Source organism: Chionomys nivalis, chromosome 4, assembly GCF_950005125.1.
Source record: "Chionomys nivalis chromosome 4, mChiNiv1.1, whole genome shotgun sequence".
In the NCBI taxonomy this organism is placed as follows: Eukaryota; Metazoa; Chordata; class Mammalia; order Rodentia; family Cricetidae; genus Chionomys; species Chionomys nivalis.
Genome location: NC_080089.1, coordinates 54,660,123 through 54,678,141, shown reverse-complemented (window position 1 = coordinate 54,678,141; position 18,019 = coordinate 54,660,123). Strand labels below are relative to the sequence as shown.

Genomic DNA, 18,019 nt, shown 5'->3' with positions numbered 1-18,019 from the left:
TCTGTCTCTACCTCGATCCATTGTCAGATGAAGGTTCTAAGGTGATATGTAAGACATTCATCAGTATAGGATAGGGTCATTCATTTCAGGTTCCCTCTCCTCAGTTGCCCAAGGTACCAGCTGGGGACATCTCCCTGGACACCTGCAAACCCCTCTAGAGTCAAGTCTCTTGCCAACCCTAAGATGGCTCCCTTAGTTAGGATATATACTTCGCTGCTCCCGTATCCACCCTTCCAATATCCCAACCATCCCAATACCCCGAGCTCCTCCCATCCTCCCCTTCTCATGTTTCTCATCCCATTTCCCCTTTGCCCCATGCCACCTCACCCGCAATTATACAGTGCATTTTTGCATTATTGTGATGATTTCTAACTTCATATGAATAATTCAGAGATTGCTAAAATTTTTATAATTGTGGAGATTCTTTGGTTTAATTTGATCTTTCCTGTTTGTTTTCTAATTTCAGTAGTAAATCCCATTTTTCAATTTTATAATAGGTTATCATTTTAACATTGTTAGGTAAAGGGTTTCATCTGACCACAGTAACTGTGTGGTACTCAGTACAGGTGTTCTTCAGATGTGGCAACTGGGTATATGAGAAGACTGTTTTTAGTGTCACATGAGGAACAGTTTTCAGAGCTCAGACTTCAAGGAGTGGTTCCTAGTATAGTAATATTTTTTTTTTGCATAGTCGTTTATGTGACTCAACATGTAATTATGGATTTTAGATAAAATCCAACTGACATGTACATTGCTTTTCTTCTTCTCATGCAGATCTATCTGCCTTCTTATTGAATCTGATTTCCTAAGGCACTGAATATGTCTTTTATGTTTCTTATTTGAAATGTTAAAAATAAAAAAGTATTCTTTAGTGATTATAGATTATTTTATAGAAATATTAAACATTTTAAAGAAAAGAAATGCACCATATATTAGTTTATTTTTTTTTCACTGCCCTGGCAGAATTCTGACAGAAGCAACTGAGGAATGAGAGGGTTTATTTTGGTTCACAGTTTGCAGATGCTGTCCATCATGGCAATGGAGTCATAGAGGCAGGGGCTGGCACTGCAGCTCACACTGCAGCTGGAGTCAGGAAGCAGACATGAATGTCAGTATTCATCTTGCTTCTCCCTTTTCTCAGTTCAGGATCCCAGACCGTGGCTTGCTGTGGCCCACAGTTGTGTTGGGGTTTCCTGTTAGAGTTACCCTAGCCTTCCTCACAAGAGGTTTGTCTCATAGGTGCTTGTAGACCCAGTCAGGTTGATAATGAATACTAAATATCATATGAAGTGTTCATTCTCAGTGTGTCATGGTTCAGTGCAGTGATAATCTGCAAATGCAGTCACATCTAATGCACCATCTTAAGAGGCTAATTCATATAATTACGTCTTCAGAATAACCCGGTTAGGTACTGTTTTTTTCCCTTACCCCCTTTGTCAGAAGTATGATTTTATTAATAACTTACATAGTCTTTATAAGTCCATACCTGTATGTATTCCTTCTGATTACTGTTCTCACTTCTCCTGTCTCCCTCCTGCCTCTGTCTGTCCTCATCTCAGTAGTCCCACTCATATCTTTTTGTTTGGTGACCTGTTGTGTTTTACCAGGGCCATCCTTGTGACCATGGGTGTAGAGCTATCCACTGAAGCTTGGTGGGCTCAGTAAACAGGCACACAACTAATGGCATGACTCTCCTTCCAGGCGACCATTAATAGCAAATAGTTTCCTATGAAGAGACAGGGTCTTATGATCTCCCCACCCATGACTACTGTTGAGAGACCTAGTTTTATGTAGGCCCCATGCAGGTAACTGGAGTGGCTATTGTTCCATAATTGTAATGGCTGTGTTGTGCCCAGAAATTAGTATTTTACAGACCTTTTTCCCTGTCACCCAGCTCTTACTGTTCATCTTTTGTAATATCCTGAACCTTAGAAGAGGTGATATAAATGTATTCTTTAGGGCTGAGTACTATTCTCCTTTTTATAGATAAGACAATTGAGACATTATTAGCTACACTGTTGCCAGGAGTGCACAGTTATTAAGTGGCCAGTGAACTGTGGAAGCTGTATTCTGGTTATGTAGTTGGTTTTTAATCATTAGTCATACTCATGAATTTTTCCATTTATCCTTAGTCTTCTGCTAAATTACTGTATATTTTGAAGTTAATGATGTGATAATTTGTCATACATAGGAGAAAGATGTCCGAAAGTGGAAGGAAGAATTACTAGATCAACGGCGTAGGATGATGGAAGAGAAATTACTTCATGCTGAATTTAAACGAGAGGTACAGCTACAGGCAATTGTGAAGAAAGCTCAAGAGGAAGAAGCTAAGGTGTGGTATATTTAAATCTATAATCATGCAACCAAGTGTATTTTATAGTGTATATTAGTATCACGGATTTATCCAAGTATCATTTAATTCTAAAATAACAGATTTTCTGGTTTATTTAAAATTTGCTAGGTACAGTTTCATACTTTATAATAAGCAGGTCTATTGAGATATACTAGACAGAATAACAGCACAGCTGTAAAATACTACATGAGATGAGTTTTGTCATGTGTATATCTCTGCAGCTATCATTATAGTGAACATTCATAAGTCATCTGTGGAATTCAGCTTTTTTCTTCAGCTCTGCAGATGTGCAGTTACTGCTCTGCTTTCTATCACCATATATGTTTGAACCTTCTAGAACTGTGTGACTGGCTCATAGAATCTATCCTTTCTTCTCTCCTCTTTCATTCTTCATCATGAGTTGATTTTTTTATTGTTGTATGGGCTGGTCTTCTTTTCTATTTTCTTGCCATGAAATATAATTATTGTATGCAAAATCCATAGTTTGTTCTTCCAGTTACCTATTGATGGACATTTTTTCTCCTAGTCTATTCTAATGATAACTGCTGAGAGGATTCATTATAAAGCTTTTAGGTGATGTTTGCTTTCTGTTTTTATTGTTATTTTTTTTGTAAATACCTAGAGTGGGTTGACAGTCTTACAGTAGGTTTATGTGTAACTTTTCTTTTTACATGTATTTATTTTGTGTGCCTATTTATGCTATCTTACAGGTGTGGGGATCAGAGAACCATTGCGGGGCTCAGTTCTCTCCTTCCAACAGATGGGTGATGAGGTTCAAAGTCAGGTTGTCAGTCTTGGCATCAAGTGTCTTTATCCAGGCAACCATCTTGTAGGCCTCTGTTTAATATTTTAATAAAGCACATCTATTAATAATATAGGACACTATTTTCTTGTTTCATGTTCATGCCACCTGTCAGAGATAAAGCTGTATTATTATACTAGGACGTGTGAAGTAACCATTCAGTTTGCAATTATATTTTAAGTAAGCTCCTATTTTTATACCAGAGAGTGAACCTTGTTTATTATTCAATAACTAGTTCTCATGTGTTAAAACATTTAACGTTAATGAACCAACTATACATATGACTTTAAAATTTTATACAATGTTGAAATTCATGGAAAGGTTACTCTTTAGATTACATAGCAGGGTGAAGAAATTAAAAGTATTAAGTTGGATTATGTCTTTGGATACATTTATGAAAAAAATTAAGCAACATCAAAAAACAATCCCTGCACATTTGTCACTAGGATCTGCAAAAACTTCATGAAAAAGAAGGAATATTCTTGTCTTGTTTAGACTTTTAGGAAATAAAAGAAATATGACTGTGAACTTGATAAGATATTTTGGCACTTATATTAATTGGTAAATTGTGTTAATCAAAATGGCTGACAGAATTTAACTAGTATGACCAGGATATTGCTTCTCTCATGAATTCATTTCTCTGCACTTGTTCTTTTCATTCAGTGGCACAGCAGCTGTGATTGTTTCAGCCAGTGTCCCTGTGGTGAATCCTAACTGTGACTATTCAGTCTCACACTCTCCACTGAGTCCTAGACTGAGCCCACTTGGGTGTGGTCTCTTATACTGTAAATATAGATGTCACTTGCTTCCAGTTCTTGCTCTGGCTGCTAGACTCTGTTCCTGTTCCCCATTCGTGCAGAGGACTGTGATCTAGGACAGTAATCTGTCATAAATAATCCTTTATTATACGTAATTATGAACTAGTATGGGATTATTTTGTATCTTCCGCCATCACCCCCATTCCACCATTATTACTCCGTGTTATATCAGAGATGGTGAAGTAGGTGACCATTTAAAAGCTGATGAAAATGACCAGTGACCCAAAAGAGCATGCAGACATGGAGATGGAGTTCATTCAGGACCTTGGGAAGAAAGTCAACAGCACAGGAAAAAAAATTAGGAATAGGATGGAAAAGTCAGCAATAGGCAAATAAAAATTTGGGGAAAAAATGAGATTTTCAAAGAAACACAATTAGAAATGTTAGAAATTAAAACTAAGTCAAATTTAAAAACACAGTGGAAGATACCACTATTAATCAAACAGGAAAAAAAATATTAGGGAGGAAGGGAAGGCTGACTATATGAAATCAAAATTTTGTAAGGGAAAAATAAATAAACCTATACACAGTATCTACAGAAAATTAAAAAACAGAGTCACAGGTGAAGTGTAAGCAGAGGCTGCTTGTTTCCTGGTTGCCCAGACCTAAATAATCACACAGAAACTATATTAATTAGAACATTGTTTGATAGAAGGCTCAAGCATATTTTTGGCTAGCTCTTGCATCTTAAATTAACCCATTTCTATTAATTAACCCATATCACCACAAGAATATGGCCTACTGGCAAGGTTCCAGCATCCTTCTCCTCTGGCAGCTACATGGCACCTCTCTGACTCCTCCTACTCTCTCCCTATATCTCTGTTAGGGTTTTCCTGCCTGGCTTTACTCTGCTAAGCCATTGGCTCAAACAGCTTTATTCATTAACCAATAAAAGCAACACATGTACAGAAGGACTTTCTACATCAGTAAAGCCACCCATAGTGAATGGTAGCTGGAAACAAGACAGTGTAGTTGTTCTGCTATATAATAAAGTTAAACTTCAGACTAAAAGTTAGAAGGGTAACAGCATTCATTACCTATTAATAAATGGAATAACTAATCAAAAAGGTGGTTATATGATTATATGTAATTATAACAATTAAAATTTTATGTGCATATGAAGTTGAACTTAATTTCATAAAAAAGCACCGATGAACATAAAAAATCAAATAGTTTCTAAAATGATAGTGATAGGTGATTCCAATACCACATGCTAATCTGTCGATAAGGATCTACCCTCAGAGTTAAAAGTTCACCACAGATCAAATGGACTGAACATTTCAGTTTATAAAATATTCCATCCAACAGATACTGAGACATGCAACTCTCTCTAAAATAAATCATATTCTTATATGTCATCCTATTCAAGTCTTCCCGAATACAAAACGATTGAGTAGTTTTTCATACTATCATAGATCATAGTGCAACCAAACTAGAAATCAGTAGGGAAAGAAAACAAATCAACCCTTACCAAAAGCCATAAAACAATCCCCTATAGGAACTATGTAGATACAAGGACATGGAATAGCACAGTCTTGATTAGTAGTCACTGAAGAAGTCATGGAGGAAATTAAAGTTTCTTTAATTAAAAAAAATGAAAGTGTAGCTTTCTAGAATCTTTAAAATGTATCAAAATCAGTTCTAAGATGAAAGTATATAGCTAGGCGTGTTCACATTAACAAAAACCTCCAAAAGTCCTTGTTTTATTATTCTTTTTTTAATTAATATTTCCACCTGCTCCCCGTTTCCCATTTCCCTCCCCTCCTCCCAAATATTGCCCCATCCCCCCACTCCCCTCCCCCTATCCCCACTCCTCTTCTCCACCCCCCACCCCATTCCCCCTCCCTTTCGATACTGAAGAGCAGTTCAAATTCTCTGCCCTGCGGGAAGACGAAGGTCTTCTATCTACGTCCAGGAAGGTGAGCGTCTAAACAGGCTAAGCTCCCACAAAGCCAGTTCATGTATTAGGATCGAAACCTAGTACCATTGTCCTTGGCTTCTCATCAGCCTTCATTGTCCGCCATGCTCAGAGAGTCCAGTTTCAACCCATGCTTATTCAGTCCCAGACCAGCTGGCCTTGGTGGGCTCCCAATAAATCAGTTCCACTGTCACAGTGGGTGGGTGCATCCCTCGTGGTCCTGATTTCCTTGCTCATGTTCTCCCTCCTTCTGCTCCTCATTTGGACCTTAAGAGCTCAGACCGTTGCTCCAAATTGGGTCTCTGTCTCTACCTCGATCCATTGTCAGATGAAGGTTCTAAGGTGATATGTAAGACATTCATCAGTATAGGATAGGGTCATTCATTTCAGGTTCCCTCTCCTCAGTTGCCCAAGGTACCAGCTGGGGACATCTCCCTGGACACCTGCGAACCCCTCTAGAGTCAAGTCTCTTGCCAACCCTAAGATGGCTCCCTTAGTTAGGATATATACTTCGCTGCTCCCGTATCCACCCTTCCTATATCCCAACCATCCCAATCCCCCAAGCTCCTCCCATCCTCCCCTTCTCATGTTTCTCATCCCATTTCCCCTTTGCCCCTTGCCACCTCACCCGCAAGTTCCCAGTTTTTGCCCTGCAATCTTGTCTACTTCCCCTCTCCAGGCGGATGACTATACGATTTTCTTTGCGTTCACTTTCTTATTTAGCTTCTCTAGGATCACAAATTATATGCTCAATGTCCTTTATTTATGAAAGCAAGACCAGTTCAAATCCAAAAGCAGTAAATGCCAAGAAGTTAAAAAGATCAGAGCAGAAATTAATGAAGTGGAGATGAAAAGAATAATACTTAGAATTAATGATAGAGATGGTTCTTAGAGAAAGCAAAACCAATAAACCTTTTTCAACACCAACCAGGGGATATGATGATCTAGCTCAGTGAAATCAAGAGTAGCCTTTGATTCCAGAAACTAGAAGTTACAGAAGAGATGGTTAAAGTGAGGTTGTGGGGAAGTATGTATCCTTAGATGGTATTGTTGAAAGGTAAATTGATGCAGCCAAAAAAGCTAAAAATACAACTGCCATATAATCTAGCTATACCACATCTGGGTATGTTACTGAAATACTCTGACATTACCACATAGAGACATAACTGCACATCCTTGTTTATTGCTGCATTTTCACAAAAGCTAGGAAATGGGCCCAGCGTAATTGTCCATTAGTAAATGAGCAAATAAAATTTGGTGCATATTTGCAATAGAATTTTATTCAATTGTAAAGAAAGATGAAATCATGACATTTATAGAAGATGAATAGAACTGGAAACCATTAAACTAAGCAAAATAAGCTTGTCTTAGAAAAACTAAATTTTCATATATAGAACCTTGACTTAAAATTGTGTATATGAATAATTTATGAAACTGTGAAGGAGACTATGAGGAAGATATTAAGGGAGGAAGGTAGATGGGGAGACCATCTGTGGATGAAGGCGACAACCAGGCAGCTGGAAAGACTGGGCACAGATCGGGGGGAGAGGACCAATTGGAACAACATGTACTCATGGATATGATGAAATGCATTACTTCTTTTTTTTTTTTTAAAATATTTATTTATTTATTATGTATACAATATTCTGTCTGTGTGTATGCCTGAAGGCCAGAAGAGGGCGCCAGACCTCTTTACAGATGGTTGTGAGCCACCATGTGGTTGCTGGGAATTGAACTCAGGACCTTTGGGAGAGCAGGCAATGTTCTTAACCACTGAGCCATCTCTCCAGCCCCGAAATGCATTACTTCTTACACCCAATTTAAAAATAGAAGTATCAGAATAATATGACCAGACCTAATTTTATGTAGTCTGTTTTTTATATCAGTACAAATTCATATTAAAATTTTGTAAATTAGTCTCTAAAATACTACATTGTTTCCTGTTTTAAAAATACTTTAAATGACATGTTCCTAAACTAGTTCTTTTTTTTTAAAAAAAACTTATTTTAAAAAAGAAAACAAACTATCTTTTTTCATTATACATATCAATCCCAGTTCCCACGCCTTCCTTCCCCTCCTTCCATTCCTTCCAAATACCACCCCACCCTTCATCCACTCCTCCGATTAGGTAAGGCACATTGCTTTGAGGAAGGTCCAAGGCCCTTCCTACTATATCTAGGCTGAGCAAGATATCCATCCAAAGAGAATGGGTCCCCAAAAAGCCAGTACAAGCAGTAGGGATAAATCCTGGTGCCACTGCCAGTGGCCCCTCAGTCTGCCCAAGCCCTACAACTGTTACCCACATTCAGAGGATCTAGTTTGGTCCTATGCTGGTTCCTTCCTGTCTGCTGGGGTTGGTGAGCTCTGATTAGCTCAGGTAGACTGTTTCAGTGGGTGTCCCCATCATAGTCTTGACCTCTTCGCTCATATTCTTACTCCTTCCACTCTTCAGCTGAACTTGGGGAGCTCAGTCCAGTTCTCCAGTGTGGGTCTCTGTCTCTGTTTGCATCATATGCTGGATGAAGGTTCTATGGTAACATTTAAGATATTCATTAATCCTGACTAGAAGGCAAGGCCAATTCAGGTACCCTCTTCACTATTGCTTAGGGTCTTAGCTGGGGTCATCCATGTGGATTCCTGGGAATTTCTCTAGAGCCATAATGGTTCCTTCAATCAAAATATCTCTTTTCTTGCTCTCATCTCTGTCCCTCCATCTCGACTACCCTATTCCAAGTTCTCCTTTCTCCTCCCCTACGCTTCTCCTCTTCCCCTTCCATCATCCCCTTTCCTCTACCCCCATGTTTTCGATTTGTCAGGAGATCTTGTCTATTTCGACTTTCTAGGTAGATCTATGTATGTTTTTCTTATGGTTCACCTTGTTACTTTGCTTTTTTAGGATCATGGACTATAGGCTTGTTATTCTTTGCTTTACAACTAGTATTCACTTATGAATGAGTACATACCATGTTCATATTTTTGGGTCTGGGTTACCTCACTCAGGTTGGTGTTTTCTAGGTCCATCCATTTGCATGCAAATTTCAAGATGTCATTTTTTTTTAACCACTGAGTAGTACTCCATTGTGTAAATGTACCACCTTTTCTTTATCCATCCTTCGGATGAGGGGCATCTAGGTTATTTCCAGGTTCTTGCTATTATAAATAATGCTGCTATGAACATAGTTGAAAAAATGTCCTTGTAGTATGATTGAATATCCTTTGAGTATACGCCCAAGAGTGGTATTGCTGGGTCCTGAGGTAGGTTGATTTCCCAGTTTTCTGAGAAACTGCCATAGTGATTTCCAGCATGGTTGTACAAGTTTGTATTCCCACAGCAATTATTCCCACATTAATGGATGAGTGTTCCCCTTACTCTACCACCCCTCCAGCATAAGCTATCATTGGTGTTTTTGATCTTAGCCATTCTAACTGGTGTAAGATGGCATCACAGAGCCATTTTGATTTACATTTTTCTGATGGCTAAATCCTAATTAACCCAATTAAAAAAATGGGGCATTGCACTGAACAGAGAATTCTTAACAGAAGAAGTTCAAATGGCCAAAAGACACTTAAGGTCCTGCTCAACCTCCTTAGCGATCAGGGAAATGCAAATCAAAACAACTTTGAGATACCATCTTACACCTGTCAGAATGGCTAAAATCAAAAACACCAATGATAGCCTTTGCTGGAGAGGATGTGATGTAAGGGGACCACTCATCCATTGCTGGTGAGAATGCAAACTTGTGCAACCACTTTGGAAATCAGTGTGGCGGTTTCTCAGGAAATTCAGGATCAACCTACCCCAGGATCCAGCAATACCACTCTTGGGAATATACCGAAGAGATGCCCTATCATACTACAAAAGCATTTGTTCAACTATGTTTATAGCAGCATTATTTGTAATAGCTGGATGTTGAGCATTTTCTTAAATGTCTTTTGGCCATTTGAGATTCTTCTGTTGAGAAATCTCTGTTTAGTTCTGTATCCCATTTTTTTTAAAATTGGGTTATTTTGAATTTTGATGTCTAGTTTCTTTAGTTCTTTATATATTTTGGAGATCAGTTCTCTGTCTCTTGTGGGATTGGTGAAGATCTTTTCCCATTCAGTAGGCTGCCTTATTGTCTTATTGACTATGTCCTTTGCTTTACAAAAGCTTCTCAGTTTCATGAGGTCCCATTTATTCATTGCTGCTCTCAGTGCCTATGCATTGAAGGCTACTTTCCACTTTCTCTTCTATCAGGCTCAGTGTGGTGGGGATTTATATTGAGGTCTTTAATCCATTTGGACTTGAGTTTTGTGTATGTAGATAGATATGGATCTATTTGCATTCTTCTACATCTGACATTCAGTTATGCCAGCACCATTTGTTGACAATGTTTTCTTTTTCCATTGTATATTTTTATCTTCTTTGTCAAAAATCAGGTGTTCATAGGTGTGTGGATTAATACCCAGATCTTCAATTTGCCGTATCCTGTAGTTTACTTCTTTCTGTCTATGGAAATGTTTCTTAATGTCATTGCCATGCAGTCTATCTCTTTGTGTAATGCCTACAATCTTCCTGAGACATGCCATCTCAAACACATTCAGCCGCTGTTCTGAAGAGCATTTTATTGGCCCGGTTCCAGAGTTGTAAAGAAAGCAGTTCCAGACAAGTGTCTCATATACCTGTAATTTTGTTGTTGTTGTTGTTATGTCTCTTGATGACCAAACCTCTCCTAGTACCTGGAATACAGCCCGCACTTTCCCTATACGTCTCTTGAAGTGTGAAATAGTTCCTTCCTTTGAACTAAGGTTTCCTACCAGATATACAGAGTTGTTTGTTTGCTTGAGTTTCTTATTCTTTATTACAATGTTAAAATCCTTACATGCCCTTCCCATGTGTTATATCTCAGTCTTGATGCATTAGTTTACTTTGAGATAAATACTGGCAGGAAAAACTTATCAGTTACTTTCCCCATGCCTTACTGCTGATTTAAATAATATTATGTAAAATCATTGCTAAATTTCTTTTTTTAATAAGAATTAAATCAAGGGGCTGGAGAGGTGGATCAGTAGTTAAGAGTGTATACTGCTCTTCCAGAGGACCTGGATTTGGTTCACAGCACCCCATCATGTAGCTGAGGTGCTTGTGACTCCAGCCCCAGATGGTTCATGGACAGCTGCAGCATACACATACTTTTCTTTCTCTTTTAAGAATTAATTTGATTCTAACTCTTTCTTCATTCTCATTGAAGGTAAATGAGATTGCCTTCATAAACACCCTTGAAGCTCAGAACAAACGCCATGATGTTTTATCAAAATTGAAGGAATATGAGCAGAGGCTTAATGAATTACAGGAAGAACGTCAGAGAAGACAAGAAGAAAAGCAAGCTCGTGATGAGGCTGTGCAGGTAGGATTCTGCTAAACCTTTACTAAGCACTTTTCATATCTCAGGCTCTGAGTCAGGGGCTGGAGATAAAACCTAGTCTCCGTTCTCAGGGGTGCATGACATACTGCAGCACTGCAGTGAATGGAGAGGACCATCAGTGTCCTCCAAGGTCAGCTGGATGTACACTGAGCTACTCTGGGACACTCTCATCTGTTGTTTTGTAATTATTTCCTTCTTCTGATCCAAAAAGAATATTATTGAAATAGTTAATAAAGATTTGGGCAGTCCTTGTCCTTAGGACCAGAGGAACATATCATTTATTAACCAGTATCATCAGATAATCTTGATTAGTGTTGAATTTCTGCAGCTCTCATATCCATAATGGAGGAAGCATCATAGGGAATGAGTTGTCTTGTGAAGAATCTATCTTAGTTCCTTCTTGGTAAAATATCTTATCTGTGGAGAATTTTGCTACAGGAAAAAAAAATTGCAGTATTTACATAAATGGAGACTATCTATCCTAAATACCTTCAGCTGTGATCACTTTGAGTACTACAAATAAGGCTTTTGGGCTGGTTTGAAGTCATGAAAATACATATTCTTTTCTAATAAGGAGCAGATGTGCATAACAAATCTCAACTCACCAGGACAAGGACAATTATTGATATTATTAACAATTAATAATTAATTATTATTTACCTTGTGGCAAATCAAAAAATGCCAGTTTAATGTGTAAAAATGTACCAGGTATAAAAGTGCCATGAGAGAGGGAATAATTGCTTTGCTTGTGGGATGATGGTGTCAAGGAAGGTTCTCTGTTTAGGTGATTTTTTTATTGGGTTTTCACAAAAAAAAAAAAAAACTTCATTTTTTTGACTTGAGTACTGGTGGTCGAGTCCAGGGCCTCCCTCACATGTGCTAGACAAGTTCTTTTGCCTGAGCTATATCTTTGTCATTGATAACCATATCATAAACTATGGATAGAAAATGTCTTTTCATTCATCTGTGCCTTATATAGTTTACTTTAGAAATATTTTATAGTTTTTGATGCATATCATGGATTTTTATTACATTTATTACTTATTTTTTATTTATTTTATTTATTTTTTTATTTTTTTTGGGGGGGTTTTCGAGACAGGGTTTCTCTGTGGTTTTGGAACCTGTCCTGGAACTAGCTCTTGTAGACCAGGCTGGCCTCGAACTCACAGAGATCCACCTGCCTCTGCCTCCCGAGTGCTGGGATTAAAGGCGTGCGCCACCACCGCCCGGCTTTATTACTTATTTTTAAGAAACATTTTCTTGATGTTATTTGTATTAGGTTTCTCAAAGGAAAGAACTAACAGAATGAAATTTTTATATGTGTATGCGTGCGTGTGCATATGTGTGTGTATGTATGCTTGCGTATGTGTGTGTGTGTCTGTGTGTTTGTGTATTAGAGTGGCTTACAGGCCGCAGTCTGGATAGTGCAACAATAGCTGTCTTCTGACAGAAAAGCCAAGGATCCAGTAGTTGTTCAGTCCATGAGACATCGGCGTTAGAGTCTCAGGGACGTCCTAGATAGCTGTCTATTTTCAGTCCATATTGGAATCCTGAGGAAATAGGTTCCAGTACCAGCGAAGGAACGGCTCAGGAACAGGATAGATGAACTTGACATGAGAGAGGACAAGCAGACAAAAAGTGAATCTTTCTTCTTCCATGTCCGTTTATGTGGGCTGCCTCCAGGAGGTTTGGCCCAGATGTAGGGTGGTCTGGGCTTGGGGTAGGTTTTTCACTTCAAATAATTCAATCAAGAAAATTCCTATACTGTTTTACCAGCTGCTTTGTTGGGTTTTATTTAATCCAGATTTAGTCAAGTTGACTACCAAGATTAGCTATCACACTATTGCAAAACATTTTTTACCTCATTGTATTTTCAAAGTATTACTTGTTAGTTTGTAGGAATACAGTTGGCATATTTTTATGGATCATGAATATTCAAACTTGATTAAATCTGTTTTCTAGCTGTGCCATAATATGTGTGTATAATTTGTATATATATTTCTATGTAGTTCTTAGGATTTAATTCATACCAGATCATGTTATCATTATGTGTAACACTGATAAATAACATCTGAAAACCATGTCATTGCTATTTAATTTTTTCTTAAATTCTTAGAAACCATGTACATAGTGACAATCCAGGAATAATCTAGAATATATGTTTGTGTTAAAGTTACATCGCCTTTGATTATTTTAATTTCACATAATTCTAGTAACTTTAGTTTTTAACATCAGGAACGCAAGAGAGCCCTAGAGGCAGAACGGCAGGCCCGTGTAGAGGAATTGTTGATGAAGAGAAAGGAGCAAGAAGCCCGAATTGAACAACAGAGGCAAGAGAAGGAAAAAGCCCGTGAAGATGCAGCCCGAGAAAGAGCTAGGTACCTAATTTGCTATCTTGGTTTTTGTCTTGATGAACAGTTTGCCACTGAGAAAAATTAGATCTTAACATCAGCAATTTCTTACATATGTTCTAGAAATACCAGAAGTTTAAAAATGTGCTAAATTCCCATGATACTTTATATTACATTCAAAATGAAGAACTTTTTAAACTTTGTATTGCCTGAGAAAGTTATTTGAAGTTCTTGTTTTTTAATTGCCCAAGAAAAGGTAATTTGAGTTGATTTATGAATGAAAAGAAATTGTCTTTCAGGGTATTTGCATCATAAAGGGTGGGTCTGTTGAAGAATTTATTTTTTATTCCTAGGTTATTTAGATCCCTTTGACATTTTTTTCCCTTTGACATTCTTTAGATGTGTATATTTAGCTTTGTTTGCCACATTGCTTTCTGTTACTGGTTTCTAATGAAGTTTTTTGTCATTTGAGGAATATACTTTGCCTATTTTCAGTGCTTCTGTATTTGTTGAGACCTTGTTTATAGTCTTAGATATGGACTATATATACACCAGAATGGGGATGGTATTGGGTAGAGTGTTCTCTATTTATCAGCTGAGTAGGGGATAGAGCCCTGTAGTCTTCTGTGTATTTTATTTACTGGGTTTCTGTTCAGTCTGCCCTGTCTCAAGTGGAGTAGCAAAATGGTATCTTCATGTGTTTTGATCCTCAAGTGCATACATTCTTTTCTCACTCTATCTTACTGGTACAAAAGCCAGTTTTGTTCTGTTATAAATACGACCATAGTTACCTTTTAGTTTGTCTTCTGTCCTTGTACTTGCATCTATTGTGGTTTCGTTTCTTGAACATGTATTTTAATTTTCTGAAATATGCTTATTTATTTCTGCCTTCTGATTCAAATGTTTGTTCCTAATATGATTGGTTTTTTTTTTTTTTGCCACAGTTTTGGATTTGTCATCTCTGTGTCTCAAGTCTTTCTCAGTTTTACTGCTTTGTTCTTTGTTAAACTAAAACTTTCTGGTAAATGATTTGTAACTCCTTTTCCAGTTTTCTTTCTGTTACTGTGATAAAACACTAGAAAGCAACCTGGGAAAGAAAGGCTTTATCTGACTTGCAGGTTATAGTCCATCATCAGTAGAAACCAAGACAAGCACTGAAGCAGAAACCCTGTGGGAATGCTGCTTACTAGCTAACTGGTCTTACATCCAGTCCTGGGTTGACACTGCCCATGGTGATATGGGCCCTTCCTCCTCAATCCATACTCAAAATGCCCCTCAGACATGACTGTAGACCTATCTGATAGAGGCAGTTCCTCTGTCACAGTTCCTTATTGAGTCTTAAAGGTGCATTTTTTAAATTTTTGTCTTACTGTTTACTGGCTGAAGTATAGAAGTCTTTTTGGCTTATTACAATATACTTAAGTTTATGACAAAATTAGCTATGGTAAATGCAGCAACTTTGTTCTTCCTCTCATGCCCTATTGTTGCACATCTTGCATCTGTATGTGTTATGAACAGAAGAATATAGAGTTACAGTTATTTCTTATGCTGTCCTATATTTTTTAAAGAAACCACAAAATTAAACACAAAAGCATTTTTGCATTCCTTTGTGTTTCTTTAAGCATTTATTAATCATTCTGATATGTGTCATTTCTTTTTATCCAGGTGCGATGTTTTTTTTTTTTAGTTGATAAGACTTACTGTAGCATTTTTTTGCAAAGGATTTTGTGTTCAGTGAACTTCTGGTTACTCATTCATCTGGGAATATTTTAATTTTATTTCATTTGAATAATAGTTTTTCTTTCAAAATTTTGATTTGTTCTTTTCCTTTGTTTCTAATGAGACCTCTGCCTTTAATCATGCTATTTTTCCTAAGTGTGGTAAATTGTTTCTTCATGCTCAAAAATAGTCATTCTCTTTGTCTTTTGAAATTTTGAAAATATTTTTTCTAGAGATCCATTTGTTTCTCTTTATATTAATGGTTTGTGTATTAATGTGTTTTTGTTTGGTTTTGTTTTTCTTTTTTGGATTTTCAAGACAGGGTTTCTCTATGACAGTCCTGGCTGTTCTGGAGCTTCCTTTGTAAACCAGGCTGGCCTCAAAATCACTGCCGTTGCCTCCAAGTGCTGGAATGAAAGGTGTGTGCCACCGCCGCCCAGCCAATTAATGTGTTTTTAAAGATAAATTTTGGAAGCATTTGACCATTATTTACCATAATTTCTTCAAATATTTGTTAGTTCTCTTTGGTTCTTTGAGGTTTGATGGTTTCTTAAACTTTCTTTGGGTTTGATGATTCCACAGTTTCAAGGAGTTAGTATTTAGTATTTTAAATTATCTTATTTTATGTATATGGATATTTTTCATACATGTGTGTCTGTGCTGCCTACTGCCCTCAGAGGCAAGGAGATAGCCTCAGATCCTCTGAAATTGGAGTTTAAGATGGTTGTGAGCAGCCATGTGGGTTCTGGGAATTCGACCTGGATCCTCTAGAACAGCCAGTGCTCTTAACTGCCTAGCCGTCTTTACATCCCAGTGTTTGAGATTTTTATAGGATGTTTCTTAGGACATGTCTGATATTTTTCTTATGGTTAGATTGGGGTTATGATGTTTTATGAGGAGGATAACACAAGTGGAGTATTATTAACATATCAAAAGCTTATGATATCATCTTGATTTATTCCTTATTTGTATTTCACATGGGTTTAAGTGCATATGTGCACGTGTACATTTGGAGGCAAGAGATCAGCATCAGAAATTTCTTCAATTGATTTTTAATCTTATTTTTGAACAAGAATAACAACAAAAAAGTTCTGTCAGTAAACCTGGAGGTCACTAGTTTGGCTAAACTTGTTGGCCAACAATACCCAAGGATCCTCTGGTCTCCAGCTGCTTAGCACTAGGCTTATAGGCACATGCTAAAAACCCAACTTTTTATGTGGGCCCTGGGGAATCTGAGCTGAGGATGCCTTATGGGACGCAGTTATCCTCTGAAATCACTTCCAGCCCTGATGTTGTTACCTTTGATTACCTAACTGAGGTAGTGTTTCTTCCCTATATAATTTAAAAATCCATCCGTGTCATGTTTGTTAAATTCTTTTTTTTTTGTTTCTTTTTATTATTTATTTATTAAAGATTTCTGCCTTCTCCCCGCCACCACCTCCCATTTCCCTCCCCCTCCCCCATCAAGTCCCCCTCCCTCATCATCCCTAAGAGTAATCCGGGTTCCCTGCCCTGTGGGAAGTCCAAGGACCACCCACCTCCATCCAGGTCTAGTAAGGTGAGCATCCAAACTGCCTAGGCTCCCACAAAGCCAGTACGTGCAGTAGGATCAAAAACCCATTGCCATTGTTCTTGAGTTCTCAGTAGTCCTCATTGTCCATTATGTTCAGCAAGTCCGGTTTTATCCCATGCTTTTTCAGACCCAGGCCAGCTGGCCTTGGTGAGTTCCTGATAGAACATCCCCATTGTCTCAGTGTGTGGGTGCACCCCTCGCGGTCCTGCGTTCCTTGTTCGTGCTCTGTCTCCTGCTCATGATTTGGACCTTGAGATTTCAGTCCGGTGCTCCAATATGGGTCTTTGTCTCTGTCTCCTTTCATCGCCTAAATGTTTTTCTTTGGGTTCACCTTCTTAATTAGCTTCTCTAGGACCACGCATAATAGGCTCAACGTCCCCTATTCATGGCTAGAAACCAAATATGAGTGAGTACATCCCATGTTCCTCTTTTTGGGTCTGGCTCACCTCACTCAAGATAGTGTTTTCTATTTCTGTCCATTTTCGTGCAAAATTCAGGAAGTCATTGTTTTTTACTGCTAAGTAGTACTCTAATATGTATATATTCCATACTTCCTTCATCCATTCTTCCATTGAAGGGCATCTAGGTTGTTTCCAGGTTCTGGCTATTACAAACAATGCTGCTATGAACATAGTTGAGCATATACTTTTGTTGTATGATAGGGCATTTCTTGGGTATATTCCCAAGAGTGGTATTGCTGGGTCCAGGGGTAGGTGGATCCTGAAATTCCTGAGAAACCGCCACACTGTTTTCCAAAGTGGTTGCACAAGTTTGCATTCCCACCAGCAATGGATGAGTGTACCCCTTTCTCCACAACCTCTCCAGCAAAGGCTATCATTGGTGTTTTTTATTTTAGCCATTCTGACAGGTGTAAGATGGTATCTTAATGTTGTCTTGATTTGCATTTCCCTGATTGCTAAGGAAGTTGAGCATGACCTTAAGTGTCTTTTGGCCATTTGAACTTCTTCTGTTGAGAATTCTCTGTTCAGCTCAGTGCCCCATTTTTTAATTGGGTTGATTAGCCCTTTACGGTCTACTTTCTTGAGTTCTCTATATATTTTGGAGATCAGACCTTTGTCT

The 18,019-nt window shown here is 38.0% G+C and overlaps 1 protein-coding gene across 2 annotated transcripts in view; it reads left to right on the top strand.

Moving 5' to 3' along the window:
* Window positions 1–18,019, top strand: part of Scaper (S-phase cyclin A associated protein in the ER) — a 372,041-nt gene that overhangs the window by 80,355 nt on the left and 273,667 nt on the right. For both annotated transcript variants that reach the window (XM_057767374.1, XM_057767371.1), the window contains exons 15-17: window positions 2,192–2,332; window positions 11,123–11,278; window positions 13,532–13,674. In XM_057767374.1, the coding sequence (XP_057623357.1) occupies window positions 2,192–2,332; window positions 11,123–11,278; window positions 13,532–13,674 (440 nt within the window). The remainder of the gene's footprint in view (window positions 1–2,191; window positions 2,333–11,122; window positions 11,279–13,531; window positions 13,675–18,019) is intronic.